General features: G+C 45.2%; 4 protein-coding genes across 6 annotated transcripts; 2 read left to right on the plus strand and 2 right to left on the minus strand.

Annotated features, from left to right (window-relative positions):
* Positions 1-2,429: 2,429 nt before the first annotated feature.
* On the plus strand, positions 2,430-8,023 carry LOC117964415 (sorting nexin-21-like). The gene is made up of 4 exons (XM_058990792.1): positions 2,430-3,048; positions 5,004-5,280; positions 5,937-6,091; positions 6,367-8,023. The coding sequence occupies exons 2-4, from the start codon at positions 5,019-5,021 to the stop codon at positions 7,093-7,095; spliced, it is 1,146 nt and encodes a 381-aa protein (XP_058846775.1). The 5' UTR covers positions 2,430-3,048; positions 5,004-5,018; the 3' UTR covers positions 7,096-8,023.
* Positions 8,024-8,715: 692 nt separating this feature from the next.
* LOC117434926 (acyl-coenzyme A thioesterase 8-like) lies at positions 8,716-12,663 on the minus strand. Of its 3 annotated transcripts, XM_058990795.1 has the most exons (7): positions 12,402-12,489; positions 12,030-12,115; positions 11,560-11,696; positions 10,903-11,128; positions 10,234-10,391; positions 9,858-10,049; positions 8,716-9,765 (listed from the first exon to the last, which is right to left on the minus strand). In XM_058990795.1, coding segments are annotated over exons 2-7 (834 nt in total). In that variant the 5' UTR covers positions 12,032-12,115; positions 12,402-12,489; the 3' UTR covers positions 8,716-9,646. The 3 variants fall into 3 exon arrangements, with proteins under 3 accessions (XP_058846778.1, XP_058846777.1, XP_033913586.2); XM_058990794.1 differs by lacking the exon at positions 12,030-12,115 and having other exon boundaries at positions 11,560-11,714; positions 12,402-12,663; XM_034057695.3 differs by lacking the exon at positions 12,030-12,115 and having other exon boundaries at positions 12,402-12,654.
* A 1,175-nt stretch (positions 12,664-13,838) lies between these two features.
* LOC117434992 (whey acidic protein-like) lies at positions 13,839-16,483 on the plus strand. The gene is made up of 4 exons (XM_034057824.3): positions 13,839-13,991; positions 15,415-15,552; positions 15,719-15,856; positions 16,217-16,483. The coding sequence occupies exons 1-4, from the start codon at positions 13,898-13,900 to the stop codon at positions 16,348-16,350; spliced, it is 504 nt and encodes a 167-aa protein (XP_033913715.1). The 5' UTR covers positions 13,839-13,897; the 3' UTR covers positions 16,351-16,483.
* Positions 16,484-19,331: 2,848 nt separating this feature from the next.
* On the minus strand, positions 19,332-24,526 carry LOC117416732 (GPI transamidase component PIG-T-like). The gene is made up of 12 exons (XM_034028120.3): positions 23,999-24,526; positions 23,119-23,296; positions 22,868-22,995; positions 22,484-22,584; positions 22,267-22,353; positions 21,803-21,890; positions 21,518-21,615; positions 21,053-21,215; positions 20,701-20,901; positions 20,194-20,359; positions 19,997-20,080; positions 19,332-19,853 (listed from the first exon to the last, which is right to left on the minus strand). Exons 1-12 carry the CDS (start codon positions 24,480-24,482, stop codon positions 19,604-19,606), a joined length of 2,028 nt encoding a protein of 675 aa, XP_033884011.1. The 5' UTR covers positions 24,483-24,526; the 3' UTR covers positions 19,332-19,603.
* Positions 24,527-25,206: the final 680 nt, after the last annotated feature.

Below are 25,206 nucleotides of genomic sequence, written 5' to 3' on the forward strand. Positions count from 1 at the left end.
CTGTAGTGCTTCAAATAAGAAGCATTGTTTGCAAACAGCAATATTATTAAAACAGATCAAGATTAAAGTGTGTAGTCAAAGGAGCAAAGCAACACGCATTCACAATTTAAATACTATAAAATTATGACCTTGTGGGTATCTTAGGTTGTTTTGCAATTTGAACAAAACGTGCATTAGGTCACACCAAGACCTCACAGAAAGCAGGATCTATTGATACAAGTGTCATTGTGTTTGACTGCATCATTCCTCCCTGTTGTGCCACCTGGTTCACAAAGACCTGTTTAAACTCCCTTTACAAACGTGCATTGCACATTACCATGGGAAAAGCAAAGAGTAGTAAAGCAGAGTGAAAGGCTGGTAAATGACAATGTATCGCACCGTGCTGATATGCACAGCATCACTAAACTTTAAACAGGACATGAAAACGACTGTACCTTGCATGCTCTTTTTGAATATGATGGTCAACAGTTTTTCTTTGAACATGCACCCATAAGGTACCCACCATTTATTCAAATCAAAGGTAACCAGTTAAAGATGATGTTTTTTATATTTACACTGCTGTGCAAAAGTCTTAGACATTTTGCACATTTTGGGGGGTGGGTTTATAGGGAGGCCCACATGCCTGTTCTGATAGACAGACAGCGCCTGGTGTGCCTCTCCATCTCCTCTGGTCACAACACTTTATTCTTAGAAAAACAGCTGAGACACCCTTCAAGACGCTCCCAACTAAATAAGGTAAGAGTCGGGCGGTGGTGGGGGGCTTTGCTCCTCCGCAAACAGCTGCAACACACTACGTCCCAGCTAGGCATGTGAGGATTACTTTGGATCAGTCAGAGTATTTCTCTGAGGACTGGGCTGTCTCGTGGGCTAATATACTTTGTAGTCGTGCTGCAGGAAATGATGATTCGATTATTCGGCTAAGCGCTCCATGAGGGTCATTGGTGTTGATAACTTACCAATCAGACTGAAACAAGTGAAGAGACAGCTGTCTGGAGTTGTGATGATCGCTGTTCTCCACAGAGTCTCAGACAAGCATCAATCATCACAAATCCAGGCAGCTGTTTCTTCGCTTGTTTCACTTGGAATGGTAAGTTAGCCCACTGGCCCTCGCCTGTGAGAGCTTGCTCCGAATCATCGAAAAATCGTTTCGCGCAACACTACCTTGCAGTTCTTTGAATAGCAAATCAGAACACACATAATCTGGTAATCAAGGCTTTAGTTATTCTGGGATTCATTCAGTCGTTGAATAGTGGGCTTTGGGCTTTCTGATTGGCAAAGATATCCTGTTGTTGTTATAATGGCTCCCGTACATCACTAAAACACATTGGTGGTATAAACATCAGACTCTGTGATCACACCCAGCTAGACTCCCATAGCACTCTGAAATACACTGTATGTACCGTTCCCCCTGCTTTTATGAAATACAAAATAAAAAGCTTTTCAACGCACACCGCAATGCATTCTGGTAAGTGTAGTCCTGCTGTGAAAGGTACCTGAGACAGGTAAAGCATACCAGAACGCATTGCAACGTGAGTTGAAAAGCCAGAAGTGTCACAAACTGTCCAAGTGTACATGGAGTCACATGGGAAGCTCAGCTTTTACTAGTCTTCACTATGAAGGTTCTGCAGCTGCTGCTCTAACTGGTTTTGGCATCTCTGCCCCGTGCACGGCACAGTTCAGTTGCTACAGTGGAAGGTCTTCAGATTATGCACCACACCCAGTTTACCCAGTCCTATCAGACCGAAGCTTTAACATGCATATTGCAATGGTAAAAAGAACAGTATTAAAAAGTGATAAATTGCATCGTGGTGCCTAGAGAACTTTAATAAGGATGTATCCATTTTAATCACGTAAGGCACAGGTAAGCAAGGTAATAATAATAATAATAATAATAATAATAATAATAATAATAATAATAATAATAATACATGCACAAAAAAGCATGGTACTGTAAATACATGGTATACACATGTCTCTCTGTCACCCCCTAGCAAAAAAATAAATAAAGACTGTAGTTTATTGTTATTTAGCAGGCACTTTTATCTAAAGCGATTTACAGAGACTTGGGGGGTGAATTATGCATCACAACTGTTGTTGCAGAGTCACTTCCAATAGGACCTCGGTCTTTCGTCTCATGCGAAGGACGGAGCACAAGGAGGTTAAGTGACTTGCTCAGGGTCACACACAGTGAGTCAGTGCCTCAGCTGGGATTGAACCTGGAACCTCCTGGTAACAAGCCCCTTACTTTAACCACTGGACCACCAAACCTCGACTTGCAGAGTCGTCAGTCTCATTGCAATGTGAGATAACATTAGATTAATGCAACACGAGACAGCTGTTCAAGTTAGTCGTAATTCGATACAGCAGCGTTTTGTTTGTTTTTTCCACTAGGAACACTAATAAATAATTACCGGTACTGTGTACTGAAGACACAGCTGAATTTCTGTGAAATTGGTTTACACACGCTACCAAATTGCATTAGCTGGTTTAAACATTTGAAATCAGCAATCATATTAGTGTAAATGCGGTGCACACACTGCGTACAACTGAAAATCGCGTGCAACCTCTGTCTGAACATAAAAAAGCGTTCAAAATTAAAGCATATTCGTGTATAAATTGTTTAGCGTAAAAACAAAGCATGCATATGAATATAATCATCGTAGTGTTTTGTTAGCCCTTGTAGCCTACTCTTATCCTTACTCTGTGCTAAAGCCCGTTGTTATATCTCCACTTCAACCCTGATTTCCCAGTTCCTGGCTTCCCCGCCTGATTGTCTAGCTGACAAGGGAAGAAGGGCGGCGCAGGTCGGGTCGGCGCTGGATAGTTGAACTGCAACCATCTTAGTTTTATGAAGGAATTTTTTTTATTATTTTGTCAAACGTTTACACTTGACCTTGCAAAACCCTCCACCGAAGAATTCGTTACTGACCTTTCTATTGCGGGTGTATAAAATAAACGCGAATAGCGCTGGAAAAGGAAATAAATAAATAACAACCAAACGTGCCGGTTTTAAAAAAGCCGTGGACTGACGTCATCGACAGAAGAAAAGTAAGTTGGAATTATTATTTCTGTATATTAAATGCGTTGTTTGTTTACAGTGAGAGGAACATAACGTATGTATTATTTGTGTGCCCTTTTCAACAGTGCAGCGTGGCTTCGGTTGTTAAAATGAACGCATTGTTATTTGCATGATTGCATTATTTTTGGAAATTTGTCTCGGGCGTAAATGCGGCCAAATCTGAATACATATTAATAATACAGTATGATGCAACGGGGTTGGGTGGGAGAAATGACTTAATTATACATACCCGAGGGTGTGTTGCAAACAATTTTAATTGGATTTATTCGGCTTTTTAAAAATCTGTATTGTTTACTAAACCAGAAATAATAATGGGGGTGTGGGTATTTTATTATTAAATTCAAATGATCACGACTAGTAAGTAAGCAGCTATCCCTTCGTTCAAACATACATAGCCGCGTAGGCCTCACTAGTACTTCTCCCAACACATCCCACATACATTGGGATCACAGGAAAATAGTTACTTTTAAAATGATGTACTTAGAAGTGGAATTTATTAGTTACCTAGACCCTACAAACCCCGAGTTAAACACTTCAAAACCGCAGCGCGTTTAAAGTTGTGTTGCTAATGAAAGTACAGTAATATACGAACCTGCTGACCTTTCTAATATTGCGGGTGCAACAGAAAGGTCAGCAGGTTCGTGTACTCACCTGCCCGGCGGCGGATTGTGAACATTATAGTTAACAACTAACCGATGAATATTTTACCATTTCAGTTAACAAATGATTATTTTAGTCTCACCACCAGAGTTACGCAACTTCGCACTTTACCTAATTAGAAACGTATTGGCGTTTGGCTTTCCTCTTTGAAGTTCTGTCACTCAGAACTACAGACCCTAAATGGACGGGGGTTACGAGTGTCTCTTGCAAGCTATGGGGAATAAACATTTTTAAAGCTGCCTATTTGTTTTCCTAGTAATATTTAGTTTATTAAAACCTCATGTGGCACTGCATCTTTGAGCTGTGCTGTAGTGTTTCACTTCAGATCCATCATCAGATGCTTGATGGAAAATCCCTGAAGGTCAATACGTTTTCCCACAGATTTAATTGACAATCTGTACAGTATGTATAACGTACAGAATATCAAGGGCACAACACAGAATGTTTTTGTTGGATCACGTAATTAATTAAACGTTAACTAATGGAAGACTAATACAGCAACAGATTTCTGCAAAGTACCGAGCTTTATTTTCCAATTAACCGTTACCCTTAGAAGTTTCCCATATTAAAAGCATAGCAAAGTGTAATCAAGCATAGTGAAAGAATGGTAAGGAATAGATAGGTAAGCACTAAATTAACTAGCACCAGACTTTCACCCACAAAAATACAGTACTGTACAGGGCTGGGTAACTAATATATATATATATATATATATATATATATATATATATATATATATATATATATATATATATATATATATATATAATCACAACAATTCTGACACCTCCCTGCCCCTTGGCTCCAAGGCTCACAGAAGGAAGAGATGTATGTGTCATTGCTTCTAAAACTCTGTAAACCCTGCTCAGCAACAATAGATCACTTCCCCAATTCTCCCCTCTGATCACTGGGACACTGCTTCCCCAAACCTTACTGGATATATCTGGGGGGAGGGGGGAGGGGGGAGGGGGGGGGGGGGGGTCTTTGAAGTAGTTTTCGACACAATACATATGGTTTCCTTTTACTTTTGTTTTCCCTATTGCTTTATATGGGGAAAAAATGGCATCCTCCTATGAGGCTATCATGCATTTTTTTTTTGTTTGTTTAATCCGTCCCCATGAGGTTGCCATGCATGAAAGGGTTAAACTCTAGCCTCGTGTTAAACATTTAGAATGTGGCTAATTGTTTGCCATAATGTATACAGAGTAAGTGTACAGTTTAGGAAGTTAAAGGACACTGCTTCTCACCTTGCCTCTGTGTACAGTGCTGGCCTGGGGGCATGGCCTCTAAGTTGCTGCACAGGCTGCGGCGCACCCTCTTAAGGGAGGTGACGCTGCAGCCCCAGCTGGGCAGTGCGGAGGACTTCCCCGAGAGCTCGGAGCTGGACGATGACACCGAGGGACTGTCCTCGCGGTTCAGCGGCACTCTCAGCTTCGAGGGGGAGCAGGAGCCGGAGTCGGAGGATCCGGGAGAGAACTCCGAGCTGGACAGCGATTCGGATGTCCTGGAGGATTCGGGAGAGAATGGCACAGAGAGCGCAGGTACTGCTTCACCTAGTCTCTCTCTCTCTCTCTCTAGAGAGACAGAGAGAGAGAGAGAGTGCAGGGCGGCTAGTGAGACGCTGCCTTACCTTGTCTCATTGGACAAAACAAAGAAGTAAAAAGAAAAAAGGGAGCAGTCATAGGAAGATGTTTTGTAATAATGGTCAAATTAAACAAGCTACTTCTGCCCTAACACTGAAAAAGAGCAAATCGAGTTGTGGTCCATTAGAGGGTGTCCCATTGTGCAATAGTTTCATGTTCTGTAGTAGTTTCCTGTTTTTCACATCAATCTGTTCCAACAAAAATCCATTTTATAGAGAAAGCTGGCCTGTAACTTTGCTTTAGGTGCAGTCAAAGTTTCACTAATAATTTCTCTTTTTCAGCAGAAAATGTAGACAGGAAAACTTGAATATTCCAATAAGTGAACTTTGAGCTAAGTTTGACAAGGTGCTGGACATCTGTGTGTGCAGCAACATGTCTTGCATCAACAATGGCTTCTTATTGAAACTTTGTCTTTACTAAATATATGATGGTGGGGGTGTTAGAAGAAATGGATAAAAATGAGTGTCGGTTAGATAGAAACAGAAACCTGGAATGGAATAGCCCACAGGGATGAGATGAACTGGGGTGTCCTGATCCACTTTGGTGTTTTGCAGAGAGCAGCCCGGCCTGCCAACCACCAGCCCGCAACATGCTGACGAAACAGCTGCAGGACAGCTGGAAGCAGAGCCGGACCCGGAGCATCCCTGAGAGACTGCTGTTCGAGGTGACCGACGCCAGCGTGGTGCAGGAGGGGACCTCCAAGTATGTGGTGAGTCCATGAGTAGAGTTCCACTTCACAACAAATGATACCTCTTTGGATAATATTGTACGACTGGTGATACCTCTTGGTATGCTGGTGTATCCTCCTGCTCCAAAAATTCTGTTATCAAGATTGATTGTTTAGCCGTACGACATCATGAGACTTTAGGGATACATTCTCAAAAAAAAAAAAAAACCTTTAGGTTAAAATCAGTGCATAAAATCAAGTTTTATTTAACATGGCGGCTGACCATGAGTCATTTAATTCCCTCCTTTCTTCCTTAGCTCTACACCATCCACGTGATCAAGTCGGGGCAGTCTGATAAAACCCCGTCGCTGATCACCCGACGCTACACGGACTTCAACCGCCTGCACAGCCAGCTGAGGGGACTCTACGGGAACGAGATGCGGGGCATCGCCTTCCCCAGGAAGAAGCTGCGCAGGAACTTTGCCGCGGAGACTATCGCCAAGCGCAGCCGCGGCTTCGAGCAGTACCTGACTCACCTGCACTCGCTGGCGGAGCTGCGCCGGGCCCCGCTGTTCCTGGAGTTCTTCTACCTGGGAGACCTGCAGGCAGGACAGAGCCTGCTGAGGGTTGGCCAGTACCAGGAGGCCGTAGGCTGCCTGCTCAATGCCCTGGGCCTGCAGGAGAAGCTGGGCTGTCGGCCGCAGGGCCACTGGATCTTCACGCTGGCCATCCTGGTAGCCAGCTTTCAGGAGCTGGAGCAGCCAGAGGAGGCTCAGGAGTACTGCGAACGGGCTCTCCAGGACCTGACCTCCCCCTCGCTGCAGCGGCAGCAGCAGCAGCACCCCCTGCTGGTGCCTCTGCTGCAGGCCATTGTCCGTCTGTCCTGGAAGGTCTCCAAGGACAAGCGTCAGTGGGAGTCCCAGCTCCAGCAGCTGAAGGACTCGGGGGTGGATGTGGGCAGCCAGCCCAGCTTGAAGGAGTACCTGGTGAAGGAAAGCCTGGAGGGGAGTGAGGGAGGCAGGCACAAGGGGGGCGACGTGGCTTAAGTCTGGTTCCTACTGCAATCGCGTGACCATCGCTGAGGGCAATTTCTCTAGTCTGTTAGTCGTGCGACTGTCTGGGAGACTGATAGGAAGGTTGGGGTCAATTAATTTTATTCAATTCCAATTCCATTTTAAAATCAATTTCCAATTCCCATTCCCTTTTAAACAATTCCAAATCTAATGTCAAGTTGGGATTGGAATTTTGAATTGATGAGGAAAAGGAAATGGAATTGATCCCCAGGCCTGGTATCAAAGAAGTCTGGGTTTTCCTTTCAACTGGGGACAAGTATGTTTATTAAAATCTTCACGGTTTTCCTATGCACGTAAAACTGCACCAACACCACCTGTACCATTTTTTTTTAACAAAACTATACATTATGATGTTTATGTTTTGAAGCAAAAAACCTGAACTGGTTATAGATCCCATTAGGAGGTTCAGGATTGGGAACCACTAACTGAGTGGATTAAAGGGAGGAACATTTTTGAGGCAGACTTGCCCAGGAGTAGTGAGTTACAGCTGAGAAGGCGTGTGGCATTGGTGTCAAGAACTAAGAACTTAACAGTACTGTGGCCTAGTCATGTGTACAGCTATAGGATTTGGTGTGGCCTGGGCATTCAATGAGAACGGAGATTCATATCTGTCCTGTGGTTTTAGAAGACAGATCTTGGCACTAAAGACCATGAGGCAGGGTTACTAGTTCAGAAATAAAGCGTACCCTCTCTTTGAGAATAGGGATTGAGGCAGGGTGCTATGCAGTGTAGGACTTTGTCACATCTTACTATAGGCAGTAATGCTGCTTAAGGTATAATTGGCTGTACATGTGGATTATTTGTGGAATTAGTTATATATATAAATTGTCTGTAAAGTCACCTTTTTAACTGGTCTTTGAAATTATATTTTTAATGCAAATAAATATCTTTTTAAACTCTAGCTTGTGTTTTTTTTTTGTTTTTTTTTCACTGCTGCTGCTCAACATTACTTTCGGTATGACCAGAGGGAACAGTGTTTAAACAATAGTGTACTAATACCAAAACTCATGCAGTGGGCTGTGAGAAACATTCATATTCTTGTGTAGAAAAAGCTTAGAAAGTGAAAGTGAACAAATAAAGAGAACACGAAGGCAGCACCATGAGTCACGTGCCCCTCAGGATGAACCTCACTGAAATGTTCTTGATCTACGAGGAGCAGTGACTCATCAGCCTGTGAGGAGCAGCAGACCCAAGCCTTTGTGGTATTACTGTGTTTTGAAAACCACATTGCCTGGAGCCAATCAGCATGGTTTGGAAGCCCTTTCATTTCCTGGAACAGACTAGAGGGGAGGAGGGGGTCAGGTCCTCTTCCTAATTTAACAAACCAGAAAACACAGAGGAGACCTTGCTGTTGTAAAACAGGAATCGGGTTGGGACCCAGGCAGTGATTTAAGAAGGAGAAAGAGACGTCTATCTCTGTACAAGAGGCTCTGATCATGTGGTATACTTGCTGAAGACCTCAGATCAGAGTAACAGAAGTGACAGGGACAACATATAAGACATGTTGGGAGTTTATTGCTATATTCATTTGGCTTGTGTTTTGCAAACAATCACAGTACATTTTTATACGTTTTTCCTTAATTAAAAAAAAAAAACTAACGTAAAAACAAATCGCTATGCCCCTCATCCTTAAAAGGGGGGCTTTACATTTTAGCAATTTACTTTCATGCTGCATTACTTGAGGAGATTTATCGTTCATTTAGATTACATCATTTAAACAATAAACCCCAGAGCAGCTCTTCATGCAATTCACAGGTGAAGTGATTGAAAACCAACCTGACTTCCTCCACTGTAACATGTCCTATTTCTAAGACAAGCGGGGCACGTTCTGTGTACCAGCCCCCTCCATGTCAGCTCTTCTTTTCTAAACACTCATAAATCAAGCGACGGAACGCGCTTGTGCTTGTTGGATAAGAGTCTGCTGCTCTTAGACGTTGATTTGAATGGACAACAGCCCCAGGGAAGGGTCAGAGCTGGTTACGACAAGCGATCTCCTCACTCACAGCGTGCAAATACGCTGATCGATTTCGACTGCTGTGACTGTGGGGTTCACAGAAACCAGTAAGCCCAATACAAGGGGTAGATATTGTGTCACACCAGCTGGGAGCCCCGAACAGAACTCTAACTAGGAATGTCATGAGGACAGTCTGGTTCTGATCATGTGAAATGATGAATCGATCTCTTAAGGGTCTTGGTTGTCTTTAGAACTAGTATAACTATAAGTGAATAAAACTTCCAAACAGCTTCAAGTTGTTTAAAACCTGTAACTGGTTTCAAAGACACAGAGAGCTGTAATCTTGGACTACCTAATGTTATAGAGTAGCCCAGGATTACTGAAACCACCCGTTTTGACTTCGTAGCCAGACTTACAGAACTGTTGAAAAAACATCATCAAATATGAACTTTATCAGTATTCTTTTTTGTGTCGATTTGGAATCAATTTCAGCATTTTTACCATACTGACAGAAGAGGAATGATGCCCATGTGAATCATGGAGACTCCACAGCTGCCCTCTACAAAGAACCTACAGCTTGCTCTGACTGGGCACCGGCCTGACTCGCAGTACCCCCTCCTGTGCACACGAGGCCGCCAGCACTCCGTCACGCCTCCACAGCCGCCCCTGGACCAATCCCCTGCTGCCTCCTGCGGAACAGCAAAGAAGTGGAATTTCAATACTTAGGAACACCACATAATGCAAACCTGTGAAACCAGAGGACAGAGCTGTCCTTCCTTACCTGCCCAGGGGCTCTCGCATTCGTACAGCATCCACTCATCAGTACGGAAGGAGCTGTGGAACCACATTGCATGGTCGAGAGAGGCGCTGAAGTGTGTCTTATGCTGGGGGTAGGGCAGCAGTGCTGTGCCTAGGAAGTAGTAGTCCGACACATAGGCAGCAACGCAGCAGTGCAGCTTCATATCGCTGTCACCTGCCAAGCAAACAGCAGAGGGCGCGGTCAGCCAAGGGATCAGCTGAAGGGTCATCGCAGCAGTTAATACCATGGGGGACTGGTTACACCAGCTACAGAACTATGTGAACTAATTTTTATCCTACATGAGAGTTGTAATTTTATATTGCAACATTTCTGAACAACTAGCCATCCTGTTCCTTACCAATATGTCCCCGGGCTCGAACCCAGAACAGCTTCTTGGGCTCCATTGCCACCCTGTGGTAAATATCAGGTGGGTTCACGGGTTTGATTTCGATTGGCACCTCCTGGGCCAGCAGGTTATTCAGTCCCAGTTTGTATTTCTCTGCCAGGTTTGGATCGCTGAAACAAAATCCAGGGCAGAGTTGATTGAGGTGCAGAACAGGTACACCATGACAGAACAATACTTCATGACAAAGTAGCTTAAAATGTCATTTCACTCATTTATATGATACATGTATAAGGGATGGAAATAAGCAGTTTGATGCAGTGCTGGTTTCACTATGAGTTTAATAAGACACGCCTGACCTTGTTACCTATACACTGGGGCTAATCAATCACATATTCAAACCTGGAATGGATGAACCTGCTGTGCAACAGGAGTCTTATTTCCACCCCTGTAATAATGTTTCCCTAAATCTGCTTCTACTTTGAGCTTGTCTATGCAGCCCCTCAATGCTGGGAATGAGCAGCTGCTCTCATTCCATTCACACCACATTACCTTTCAACACTCTACACTACACTTCTGTAGAGAATGCATAGACTGGGCTGTCAGAGCAATAAAAGGGGATATAAAACAGCAGTTAAAATGGCATTGCAGGTAATCCCTCTGTCACACATGCATGGTTCACACCTGAGGTATTTCTGGATGAGCTCCTCGACGCTGTGCAGCTCTTCTGGAGGAGGTACGCTCGGCATGGTGAACTGGTGCTGCACAGGGCTGGGCTGTGATTGGTGGAAAGAGGCCTGGCAGATGAGGATGGGCTGTCCGTGCTGAATAGCCTTCACTGAACGCACGCTAAAGCTTCTCCCATCGCGGGTCCGATCAACCTGGTACAGAACGGGCACCTTCGGGTCTCCTGTGTGGGACAGGCGATTGGGGAAGTGGCATCAGGGGGTACAAAGCTGACTTTCTTGAGCCGCCTTGAAACCCCATACGGTACAGGAGGAGGACGAGACCAGCTATGATTTCTACATGCACAGGTTCAGGTTTGAAGTTAGGTTTTTAGGTTTTAGGTCCTATGCCATTTACAGAGCCATTAACTTCAAATGAACCTTTATGATGTGAAAAAATCTGATTAAAATCATGTGAAATACAAATCACATTTAAATATGCTTTTATATATATATATATATATATATATATATATATATATATATATATATATAGATATAGATATATATATATATATATATATATACACACATTGTATATTATTGCTATATTTTCTAGAAATTCAATAATACAAAAGGAAAGCAGTGGCACATGGATCTCTAGGGAAGGGCTCACCTGCCCGTACGAAGTAGCAGTGTAAGGAGTGGGCGCAGACGTCCTCACTCACTGACTTGGCTGCTGCAACGAGAGCCTGTCCTATAATTTGCCCACCGAACAAGCGCTTAGTCCGGGGCACCCAGTGGTGAGTTCCCCTGAGGGAAGAGAACACACTGGAGATATAAATACATTACAAGGCTTTCTGCATCACACCTGTGATCCATTACAAGGTGCAACATCCACATTATTATTATTATTATTATTATTATATACCGGTATATAAACATTTGAATAACATTTTTAAATAACAGACATGCAATCTTAGAATGCATGCATATTCCCCAAATATATAACTTTGACATTTATACATGCATGCATCTAAACCCACAACACACACCTTCAGTGACAATTATTACATATGCTGCATGTATTACAGATGGCGTGGCCCCCATTTATAAATGAATTACAAACACAGATATATGATATACATTACTGTCGGCTTCTGAATACTGTCTATTGCTTTCCCTTCAGCTCTGTGAGGTCCACAATTCTCGAGTTAACTTCACATCTGTAGCTACAGGAATTAGCCTTCTTAGTACATCAAAAACAGAACAGATGTCATGCTGTGTTTGCTAAAATATAACAGTTAAACACATATAGCTTTCGGTAACAGCAACAACAAACGAGTAGATATGTTGTGTAACGTATGTATTGTTTTGTAATACGAATGCGTGTTTGTGCATACAAATCTAAATAACATCCTTCATGAATTATAAAGAGGGCACGCAGGTGCGCCTCGTTTCAAACAGCGTATGAAGCGAGTCTCGATGAAGCGGACAGACCGACTCCGACTTGAATACCTGTACAGGTCGGTATCAAGTTCTTCCAGGCTTAGGACACTGGTTACCAGGACGCTGCGCAGGTCGGGTTTGGACACGGGGTCACCGGTGTCAGTACCCGGCTTGGGGTCCATAAGTTTCTGGTGAAATTTCTCTCCGGAGATGGACGCGGCCATGTTGATTAGGGCAAGAAACTCGTCATGTGAGCGGCTCAGGGGTCACGGGACCCTGTCACGTGCCAGGATTGTGATTCCCAACATGTGTTTTTGGTTTTTTTTCTGTACGCTGCTTTTTAATGTTTTGCACCCTGAAGATGAAGCTGAAGTCCTGTATTCTGGAAGCTGAAATCTGTTTTTTTTCTGGATTATGAACATTCAGTTTTGCACCCGGAACATGCAATTCTGTTTTATAATCAGGAGTGCTGTGTCGGCTTCTGTAATCGTAGTTGCCTTATCTAGGACATGTGGTTCTGCTTTTGCAGGGGTATCGCTTTTCAGGGTCATCTCGTTCAGCCTGCTCAACTTGATGAACCGCATTTGTTTAGAATGGTTCCCATGGAGACTGGTACCCAGAAACACCCCTTTGTGTTCATTGCAATTCAACAGATTGAACACAAGATGGCGCTGTTCAATTTACGAAACCTGTTCTGGTCAAAGTGAAAATCGTTATTGTATATCATTATTCATTAAAAAAACATTCTTATAATCTTTTAGTAACCAATAATTACACTCAAGTTATCAGGTTTATTGCATTATGATATGCGCAATTGTGTTTTTCATGTTTTGTTTTATTAATCAATAAAGGCATTATTCATAATGTTGCATTTCTGCTCTATGTTTTCTGTAATACTATGTTTTAAAAAAAAAACAACATACCCGTTACGAAACACTGTAATGATGGCAGCATAAACTGCTATTAACTTAATTGTGTTTTTGCAGCAGATTCCTTTACTGGGAAAATAATTTGGAAGCATTAAAGGAAATTGTTGCTATGGCTTTTTTACATTTTGGAAGTGAACCAATAATCCCAAACTGACGTTAACTCTTAATAGCACTTAGCAACTTTACAGACAAAAGCGTAATATTCACTAAACTGTGAAGACACGTTTTTTTTTAAACAGCATCCAGTAAAACATTTTGTGTATACAGTTCCATTCGAACAATACTTTTATATGTTAACGAGGCGGATGTGTCGTGTTATGTGCCTGTTTTTTTTTTTATTATTATTTATTTTAACGGAATTCCTTAACTGCCCTCATTTGTCTTTGAACCAGGAACTATTTGTTCTTATATACAAATTTAAAAAAGATGGCTGGTTGGAACAAAACCCGGGGGTTATTTGAGGAGCAGGATGAAAATGAATGACTACGGTAAAAGTCCATTTAAAAGGGCAGACACTAGGACAGAGAAGCCTGGTCGCTTCTCCCCCCCCCCCCCCCCCCCCCCCTCTTTCTGCCCGTTTTCCAGAGCTGTTTTTCACCCCCTCAACGCAATCGAGCTCTGCCGGCAGAAGAGACGATGAAGGTGGGCGAGACTTACTTTCTCCTGGTGCTTCTCTGTGCTTTGGGGACATGGCTGGATTTAGCCGCTGCCACCGGACACAACTCTACAGGTAAAATACACTTATTTTACTCAATAATAGCCTAGGCGGGCGTGAGAAATAATCATAATCATAATAATAATAATAATAATAATAATAATAATAATAACTTTGTGAGTTTACTCACATACTTTTAGTAGCGGCTGTAGTTATGCATATATATATATATATATATATATATATATATATATATATATATATATATATATATATATGCTTTTGTGTATTGTGCTGTTCAATTAATTTTCGTAGATATGCTGTTTTGGGGATGTTTTGAGAAAACTGATACACTTTGGGCTTTCTACATACTGTTCCTTTGATCTTTCGCTGGAACCCTGATTTCGTTAGTGAAGAACTGTATAGAAGACCCAGGAGCCCTTTCTCTAAGTGCGAAGGATTTAGAGTTATATGACCCAGTATGTGATTCATGTTCATTTATCTTCTCAGTCACTGTCCACTTTATGAAGAAGCTGTTAATGACAGTCCAGCAAGCTTCCTTTCCCATTTCCAATGCTAGTTATTAGCTGCACGGTCTGAAGTTTGCCTCTCTCGCTTTTCAGAATTATGTGCCAACATTACTGGAATCACACTGCGCACCTTTTTTCCGAGTGTTCTACGATTCTTGGCATTGTGCTTGTGACGCAGCTCTACCAACACAATTCTCTAGCTCTCCCAGATCAATTACGTGTTCTTATTTGGTCCGCAGACGTTAGTTAAAAGCACATTGTTGGATCGGCAGTGAATAGGCTGCTGTGTTAGCTGACTTGGCTGAGTGCAGCTAGCACCATCTGGCTAATTGAGCAGACCTCAAAAATTCAGAGTTGAAGCCAATCACTGTGTTTGAGAACAGAACAGTTACCTGAGCGGTGCTGTGGAAGCTACTGCAGTTTGGACAATGCATTCACTTTGTTCTCAGATAATACTGTTGGAGAAAGGATCAAGTTTTGTTAAACTGCCTGACATCTAGACTGCGTGTGTATGTGCCTGTGTGTGTGTGCATGTGTGCGTGCGTGCGTGCGTGTGTATATGTGTGTGCGTGCGTGCGTGCATGTGTGGATGCATTCCTTCAGCTTTCAACTTCAAACAAATAAACAACAGAATAGTGCATCTACCCCAAAACCACAGACAAATGGAAGTCTTGCTGTTGATGGAAGCAGCAGGTTACTGTGGTACAAACAGATAATAATTCCTTACAGTGATGTCACACAGCGTGACTGGGGTGAAAGGTTGTTTGCCTTGGCATGTACATTTGCTTAGTTTGTATAAAGAACCATATTATATACTGAGCCACAGATTGGGCCTATAATACTTGTGTCATACACCACTGGGATTCATGATTAGATGTATTTGAAATCCCTCGAGATGGTTCTGCATACAATGCTGCAGGCACCCTCTCATGGCAGCTGACAATGTGGTTCTTTCTGACCCCCCACAGTGGTTAAGCCGGGTCACTGTCCCAGAAAGCTGCAGGTGGCCCCCTCCAAGCGGGCCTGTGTCTGTGATGAAGACTGTCCCGGGGACGACAAGTGCTGCGTCTTCGCCTGCGGAGCTGTCTGTGTGCCCCCTGCTTTCAGTAAGGAAACACCTAAGATTGGGGGAGTTGTAGAGTGTGGGATACTCAGAGTTTCCAGTAAGGGAGGGTGTGTGCAATACACTTTACGTAGCGGTTGTTGCATGCTCTTTGCCTCTAAGCCACTGATACTGTATTGTGTAAGTGTGACTGTGCCTGGGTGTTTCAGCGAAGCCCGGTGTTTGCCCACGGAGACAGCGCGGAGCCGGGATGTGTGCCGAGTTCTGTTCTGATGACAGCGACTGCCCCAAGGATGAGAAGTGCTGCAGCAATGGCTGTGGGCACGAGTGCACAGCGCCATACACAGGTAGGGTCGTGCATTGCTCTACATCTTCAGGACAGAGAGATAGGGAAGTGTATGTCGAACAGCGCATTGAGATGTAAACTCTATAGCATTGGCGCATTTTGCGTCCTGTGTGCTTGCTTAAAAGCAGCTGGCCCTTACTGAAGTTGAAGGCAGGCTTGTTGTTTTTGGAGACTACACCAAATATTCGTTAACTGTCCTTCCTTTAATTAACTGTAAAGCCTCCCATGCTGTGCCTGCCTGATAGCATCAGGGAGAGTATTCCTCACTCATAAACTCGTAGGTACAGTTGTAGATCACTGCAATGTTACACTGAAGCCTGCTAAGGGGAGCGCTGTGCTGTAACCCTCCCTGTCTCCCCAGTGAAGCCAGGCCGCTGTGCTCGCCCCAAGGGAACCCACATGTGTGCCGAGTTCTGCTACCACGACGGGGAGTGTCCCGAGGAGCAGAAGTGCTGTCGGACCACCTGCGGTCACGCCTGCAGCGAGCCCTGCTGACCACACCCCGCCGGACAGCCCCGCGCAGCAGGCTGCCTTTTATACTTGACCCTTCGTTTGGTAACTCTCTCTCATGTTGTGCAATGTGTACGTATCGGGTTTTCAAACCAATAAAATGGCCTGGTTAGCCTTACATTTTCATCCCTTCCTGTCTTACATTGAAACATTCAGGAAAAGCAACTGAGTGTTAGTGCTCTCTTAATTGCGTTTTCTCTGTGTGAAAAATGAAGCAACTTGGCACAGTTAAATGAGCACTCAAGAGTGTGAAACACTGGGCCGAGCTGGGGTTAAGATTACCCTAAAAGCTACCGTTTCCCAAGTCTGTGCAGAGCCAGGGGGCAGCTGGAAGCAGTTATTCTGAAAACATCCCTCCCCTCCTCTCTCACTCCCTCCCTCCCACAGGAAGAGGCTCCAGAGCCTTTTCAAACATGTCGACATGTTTTCCTAAGCGTCTAGACCCTTTTGCAGAGCAGCTGCACACATTCCTGTGTGTGAGAGAGAGAGAGAGAGAGAGAGTGAGTGAGTCAGTTTCGATGTTAGCACAGTCCCCTGGAATGTAGAGACTCACGCTGTGTTTCAGAAGCTCCAGTGAATGAGAGCTCTGTCTCTGGTCCCTCTCGGCTCGGCAGCAGTGGAGCTGAGCACCAGCACAGCATGCTGTGATCCTGCTGCCTTGTTCAGTGGCACAAGCTTTGGGACCAAACCGCTCGAGATGCCAAAAACCACATCCCCCAGTAGGGCTTTAACAAGTATGGCAAGTGCGTATTACAAATAGGAAAACAAGTCTGTGCTTTGTTTAACCCTTTCGTGCATGAAATATTAATATATTTTTCATTGACAATTGTTTCAAATTTTTTTATATGGGGAAAAATGGCATCCTCATAGGAGGTCATCATGCATTTGCATTTTCCATATGTCCCCAATGAAGACTCGAAGAGATTTTTTTAATCCGTGCCTATACGAGGTTACCATGCACGAAAGGGTACACCTATGCACTATGGGGATTATTATCAAAGTTAACTTGAGTAATCTATTAATAAAATCCTGCAACTTAAAAGGCTAATCATGACTTATGCAACATTACTTACACATTAGTCGACCTGCCCAAGCAAACCATGTATTCCAGTTGAAATACAAGAGAAAAGCTAACACAGGAAACTGTAAGCAGATTGCTTGGGGGAGTTGTTCGTTCTCCCAGCATCCCTGCTGCGCTGCTCTTTGTTGGGGTCAGTCGGCATTGCCAGACAGTGCGGTCAGTCGAGGGGGCTCTGCCAAATGTTTTCCCTTTCCCTCTGCACGCAGCTCGCTCCTCCTGCCTTGGCAGTCTTGAAGTCTGAAATGAGAGGCACTGCAGGGCTTATGGAAGAGCTCCTTGAGCTTGCACAGAACAATCACACTGCGCTGGGGTACGTTATGACAGCGACAAGGGTTTCTACAACTACTGCCATTACTGGACTGTTAGTGGTGACCTGTTTCCAGAACATGAAGCCACTGCTCTGACACACCACACAGGTTATCAAACACAAGGGGTATTGTAGCACAAGTCTGCGCTACAATATCTAAACTCAGACAAGGAACTTCTGGCAGTGGGAGTCCGCTTTATAATAGAGGATGGTCCAGACCCACGCTTCTATACCACTGTGATGCATGTGACACAGAGAGCTTGTGAGTAAGAGAAGAACAAAGGGCTCAGTTGTTGGTTTATTGAAAACACATAAGAACAAACTCAACAGCCCCGCCCCCTCTCACATACATTTCCATTTCCAGTATAAATGGCCCTCCCCATTGTCAAATGAAATTAAAATCACACACCAAAAAAAAACATTTGAAGAATGCAGCACATTCCTGTCCTGTATGCAAGCTCCACAGGGTAACTGGCATATATTGTTTACACTTGTGCCAACAGAATGGGTCAGGCTGCATTTACTCTAAGCCACAGAGGCATTGGGTTCATGGAAAAATAAAGTTTCCCTGTAGAGTATTCAGATTTACAACATTGTAGGTTTCTGTGTTCCAGTGGGTTTTCTGAGCGCCTCTTTTCAGTTCGCTACCCTCCAGAGATCCCTGCAGCTGTGTGTTTTTGTCGCCCCTCTGTGAATCGAAGACTTGCAGGAATTTCGTATATTTTTCATTGGTCCTGTCGATCTCACAGCACAGAGGAGCAGGGAGAGGCTGCCTGTGTACACAGCTGAGGTATAAACACCACCATTCCTCCCTGACGCTCAGCAATCAGCCCATAACCACCCTGGAGCAGAGTTAGTGTAAGAATACGATACCGTGCAATGGACCCTATGTTTGCAGTCACCTCTTACCAGGACAGACTGTTGTTATTGATTGATTTGTTTGTTTATATGTTAAACATGTTCAGGGTTTTACTGTACTTTCATTACTTTTATGTGCCATTGGGGAATTTCTTGTATAACTTTTCTAAACTTTCTGAATAGAAACGGTTTGTCCTAATATTTTCATCAAGAATCTTAAGCCCTGGGGGGCTCCCGAGTGGCGCATCCAGTAAAAGCACTCGCTAGAGTGCAGGATGCGCTCTATAGCCTGGACGTCGCGAGTTCGAGTCCAGGCTATTCCACAGCCGACCGTGGACGGGAGCTTCCAGGGGGCGGCGCTCAATTGGCCGAGCGTCGCCCGGGGGGAGGGAGGGTTAGGTCAGCCAGGGTGTCCTCGGCTCACTGCGCACCAGCGACCCCTGTAGTCTGGCCGGGCGCCTGCGGCTTGCCTGTAAGCTGCCCAGAGCTGCGTTGTCCTCCGACGCTGTAGCTCTGAGGCGGCTGCACTGTGAGTCTGCAGAGTGTAAAGAAGCGGGCGGCTGACGGCACACGCTTCGGAGGACAGCGTGTGTTCATCTTCGCCCCTCCCGAGTCAGCGCAGGGGTGGTAGCGGTGAGCTGAGCCTAAAAATAATTGGGCATTTCAAATTGGGGAGAAAATAATAATAATAAAAAAAAAAAAAAGAATCTTAAGCCCAAAAAACACAAAGCTACTTTTAAAGCAAGTAGTAACAAGGGGCATTTTCTTCCAGCAATTTCACCCCATGTAAAGACTTAAAGCATTTGGTAAAAGAACAAATGTAAATGTCAATCAATCATCTAGCAGCATCAGCAGAAAACACTAGCCTTGTGTTTAGTGGGCTGCAGAGCTGCACATTTGTGTATGTTATTAACGGAGCCCCTCTCCTCTGCCCTGTGCCCCAGCACACTGGGAGTGCCCTGCTCAATGTGTTAGAGTCTGTGGGGCCCCTCTCACAGCGCCGGTACTCCCCTCAGCCTGCGGATGACGTTAGCGAGTCGCTTGGTCAGCCCGCCGCTGGGCTCCTCGACCTGGAAGGTGCGGGTCAGCAGGTTATAGAGAGAGCCGTAGCCCACGGCCACCACCGTGCAGGTCAGGCAGATGACGTTGTAGGGCATGCTGAAGTCTGGGGTGGGCAGGTTCACCAGCAGGGGCTCGCTGTACACACGCATGAAGTAGCTGGACTCCTCTGTACTGTGGAACCTGCAAACCAAGCCACACACATACACACCATTAACACGCAGCTTTATTAAAAGCAAGGTTTCACACCAGCTGCTTTTCTCAGAGTTCACTAGAAAATCATTGAAAACTCCTACAACGTTCAGTGGATCGGTTGTGATACTCACAGGGTGGTGAACAGGGGGCGCCCCTCTGTGCTATTGGTATCCATGGCAACCACGCTTGGCACCATAGCGCTAACAACTGAGGAGCTACACAGGAAAGGAACGAGAGAGAAGTAAGAATCATTAGCAGTCATTCACAGGGTAGCAATCCGCAAAAAACAAACAAGCTTTGAGGAGAATTTGGGGAGCTGGGGTCTCACCTGACGTAGAAGCCGTGGTTGGGGTCAGGCGTGTACTCGGTCCACTTGAGCAAAGCCCTCTCAAACTGCACTGTGACCTTCGTGACGGAGTGGGGGGGCAGCTGCACTAACATCTCCAACAGGTGGGGGCGCTGTCGATCCTTCGAGGGCAGGTAGTGGATATAACCTGGAGACACAGAAACTATATGAACTTCTTTCCTTCTGTTAAAAACTATTTCTTCACCAGCAATGCGTTTCTTAGCTCACACATTTAAATGGCAGTGTGTAAAACAATGCATTCCAGAGCCTGAAGTGGAGGAATCACTTTCCACATGCATACAAGCACTGCCCCACCTAGTGGACAATGAGTACACCGCATCTGAGCAGGAATGCAAAAGCAGAGTGGTCATTGGTCCATACATGTTTAACTCTCCAGCGATATTGGGGTCTACTGGTTCGGACCCCCTCATATCTAAATAATACTCAAATACCACAACGTCGCCCCCTCCCCCTGCCCCGGGCACTCACTGGGCTTGTTCTCTTTCCCCTTGCTCTGCACGGTCAGGGTGTGGATGTAGAGTCGCAGGTACCAGGGCACCGTCTCCATCAGCAGCACAGGGAACGCCCGGAACGGGTGGCTGTTGTAGATGAGGGTGTTGATCTCGCCCGTCTGCAGCCCGTAGCCGCTCACATAGCGCTCTGTGTGGAGAACGGGCCGCTGCATGTCCACTGGGGGAGACGAGGCAGACCAAAGGTGAACAAAACTGTATTTGATACTGTATCACCTATAACGTGGTTCATCAGTCCATATAAATACTGCTCATTCATTCCTTTACTCCTCTAAATATACCGTTCAGAGAGGAGAGAGCGCAATCCTTACCGCTGACCTGCTGCCTCCACTTCAGGAGGATGTTCAGTGAACGCGTGGGGCCGTACGGCTCAGGGGTCAGGAGGTCGTACACCGTGAACGTCCTGCGATCCCCCAGGACCACCGCCTGGGTCTGCAAGGACACCGCAGGGCTCAGATCGAACAGCTCCTCCCCCTGGACGGGAGGACACACAGCACAGTCAGGGACCAGGCAACGGGAATACACAGCTCCGTTTTCATCTACTTTACTTGCGTATTTTTTTAATTCTGTGTTTTATCGATTCTTATTAATTTCCTGTTTCCTTCAATTGTTTTCTTTAGATTTTTTAAATTGTTATTTATTGATATTATTATTATTATTACGCAATTTAATACTTCTTGATACTATACTTCTTTCTGTTTTAACTGACATGTAAAGCGCTTTGAGATCCTGTGGCATGAAAGGCACTATATAAATAAAATAAATTGAAACTGTACCTGGGGGTTGTCAGTGACATCCACGTACACTTTGCTGCTGGAGGCCAGGGGACAGGGCTCAGTGAGTGTGCGAGAGAACATCTTGAACAGGGACCACTCTGAGAAGAAACCATTTGAGCATTAGCACCCAGCACACACACACACTGCATCCCGAGGCCACGCAACTTCCTCTGCTTCCAAGTGAATGAACAGATAAAACGACCGCGCTTCGATGGAAACATACTATGTGAAAAGCCTGACGTTTGACTTTGTTCTCCACCAGCTTGCTTGCTTGCCCTCACTCACCTCGCTTGCTCTGCCCCGAGGCGTGCAGGTCGAAGACAATGCCCAGGGTCTGGCTCAGCTCCCAGGATGTCTCCCTGCACGCAGAGTCCTGCAGAAACAACCACATTTTACATCACCCTTCTTTATCACAGCAGTCACCCATTCCTTAAGATCAGGTGCAGAGGTCTTCAAAAGACAAGCGACATCCCTGCAACCAGGATGCTTAGAAAGGATCATTTTAAAAGACCATTAAACACCAACAGTAGATTCTACTAAAAATGTAGTGATTTTTTTTCTTCGTATTTTAAAAATCATCATCATAATAGTCCTTACATTAGCAGTATACAGCATTTCAGCATAAACATCACCACCATAAGATACAGATGTCGTCACCGGATGCAGAAAGCTTTAATTCTGGGGTTTATTTTGCAGTTTCCCTTGGCGGTACAGACCATGCTTGACATGATTAAACAGACAATCCTAACCTTGCAGACCGGGCGGATGTGCACAGCCTGGGAGTGGTAGCTGCTGTGGAAGAGCTTCTCTGACTTGAGCAGCACAGCGAGGCCAGCCTGGGGGAGAGGCACAGGACAGGGGGTGAGGAGCAGCTTTACACTGCCACACAGAATCCTCCGCACAGCGCAGAGCAGCCCTGCACAATGCAATCCAGTACAGTGCAGTACAGTGCAGAGGGATCCCTACCTGGGATTCACAGGGGAGCAGCTTCTTCCAGGGCGTGAGGTTCTCAGTGCACACGATCTCCCGAGGCAGCACAGCATAGCGCAGGAAACGCTGCTCTGTAACTGAACCCCAGCACAAGAACCCATTAGCAGCTCGTCCTGTACAGAACCTACAGACCCCCAAGACTGCACAGTGTGAATTTAAAATGCTGCTTTTACACATTACACTTTATGTTCTAACTTCTTGCTTTCAAGCATGTGCAACCCAGTGCTGGTCCTCATCTCTAATCACTAGGCTCACCTGTACTGTTCCAGCACACGGTATGAAATCAATGGGAAAAAAAAATAATAATCAGTCCCCCTCTTTACTTCTAAGCGCCTGCCCAATCTCCTGCCTGGGACTCACCGTTCCCGAGGCCCATGGGTTTGAAGGAGGCGCTGGGCTGCACCGTGTTGGTCGAGTCGATGAAGTTGAGAGAGGCGCAGAAGATCCCAGACAGGACGCTGGTCAGCTCCCTCCAGGCACCGTCCACACTGCAGGACAGCAAGGGGGTTCATTCACATACACTGCAGCACAGCAAGGAATTCATTCACACACAGGGCAGCTGTCACTGGCTACTGCACTCGCTGCACCTTGCACTACATGCTATTACTTACTCTGCCACGCTGTCCTGGAACCACACCCAGAGCTCTGCCCCAGGGGGGGCCGACAGGAGCGGCTGGCCCCACTGCGCGGTCCTCCAGAAGCCCTGTGTGAAGGAGATGTGCAGCTCCCGCACAGAGAACTTGGAGATGACCTGGCCCAGGGACTTGGGGAACAGCCTGTAGTGAGACACTGGAAAACACACAGTACAGGAATTCAGTGGCAGAGTGATAATAAGGTAAAGCAAATCATCGCAGTACTACCAGCTATCTGATGACCTTGAGTGGCATAAGCATTCTCTGCGCCCACTTACACAAAGTGGGAATCTTATGCGACACAAGAGAAAATGGTAAATGACTGTATATTTCTTTATTAGAACATTTGGGTAACTGGATTGAGTGAGGTTTGGATTAAAAGGGAGTTTTTCACTCAATTCTCATCACAAACCCCCATCACACAGTGTGGGCTACCCTAGCACCTTACACGGGACGGGACAACTGCTCCCTCTCCTCTCGTGTGTTACCATGGCAACTGTTACAAGAGCAGAAAAAAAATCTTAATTCTGAAAGTTTAGTTTGGGATAGAGACTAGTTTTAGCATGAATATGAGACCTGGTATGTTTCTTAATATCAAGTAACACGGCTGAAATACAGGCACACGGACATGACGTTACCTGGGGGGTGTCTCGTTTAATTCTATTAACTAAATGGTTGATGATTAAATGACAATTTGATGTTATTATGCATCTTTCAAGCAGCACACACACACAGTATCGCGACCCGCACATGGTGAAGCGTATGGCCTCGTAAGAGTAATGTATGGTTAAACCCCTAGACATTACTTAGCTAATTTCACTAGTATAGTAAATCCTATTACTGAATATTATGTGATCACCTTTTTTTCCCCGGTGCAGGTCTGTATCCCAGCGGGTGCGGAACTGGAAACTGGTGTACATATCCCCGGACAGCAAGGGTCTGATGACCAGCTCTTCCGCAAAGTGGTCTCGGGGAGTCGGTACGGGCTCGCTCTGCTGCGGTGCATCCTGCAAATCAAATTCTGCTTGAAGATTTTCCAGCTCTTCATCTGCGACGGGCTCCTCGACCCGATCCGATCCCACCTCGATCGACACCCGCCGCCCTGCGGAATCTGCCTGCCCAGTCTCTACCGGGTGCGGAGGAGTCTCGGCCTGCCCAGGTACTGTTTCACTAGCTCCGTCCCCGGTTTTGAAACCTCCTTCTGCATCTGAGAACACAGCATCAGGACTCCCGCCGACGTCCTGTAATTGTTCAGACTCGACCTGGTTCGGTTCTGATTCGGCCGCGAGGATAGCCGTAGCAACTAACACGAACACAGCAACGCCGAGCCGGTGACTTGCCATCTTTTTCTCAACCGCTTCCTGTGTTCAGGCTTGCAAAACGTTGTAATTCCGCCTACTGCTCCCCCTGACCAATTGTATTGAAAAATGAGTTCAAAGAACGTCCAATCAAGACCCGTCTTCAAATATCTGTTTGTTTATTGGTTGTTGTTACTCAAGAGGCGGGTCAACCAACAAGGGGGGCGTATTTGATTAGTTGAAGCCATAGCAGGTTTACAGTCCGTGTTGCAATTTGATCTTCTGTTAGGTCCACGAATGCGCAAAAACAACGTTATGAAGACGTGATTTATTAAAATTATGTAAAGCAACAGCTAGCTTTTAATAACTTCATTCCGTCACCACTGCCTATCAATTTTACAAGTGGTCACAGTCAATAAACAACTACTTACATTGTGGATGGTGTGTATTTAGTGCACATAGAGTGTATTTAAATCTACAGATCTGACTTTAGTCATTACCCTACACGAATGTTTTCAATAGTATGTGTGTCTTACCTCCTAGCGTCTAGAATGATATTGTGGATAGGCAACACAACCCATTCTACTAACCACCCTCTTCACTGTAGACAGCTTGCCTCCCTTTGCGATTCTGAACAGTGTTGCTGGCACTGTTGCAGCTTGCTGCAGGCTGGACTTGTCTTTCACTGACAGTGGCATTTCTGAAAAGCTTCAATAAACTACTCCCATTGCCTGCTACTGGCTGTAAATAAAGAGAGGAAGTCCAAAAA

Source organism: Acipenser ruthenus, chromosome 18, assembly GCF_902713425.1.
Source record: "Acipenser ruthenus chromosome 18, fAciRut3.2 maternal haplotype, whole genome shotgun sequence".
NCBI classification, from domain to species: Eukaryota; Metazoa; Chordata; class Actinopteri; order Acipenseriformes; family Acipenseridae; genus Acipenser; species Acipenser ruthenus.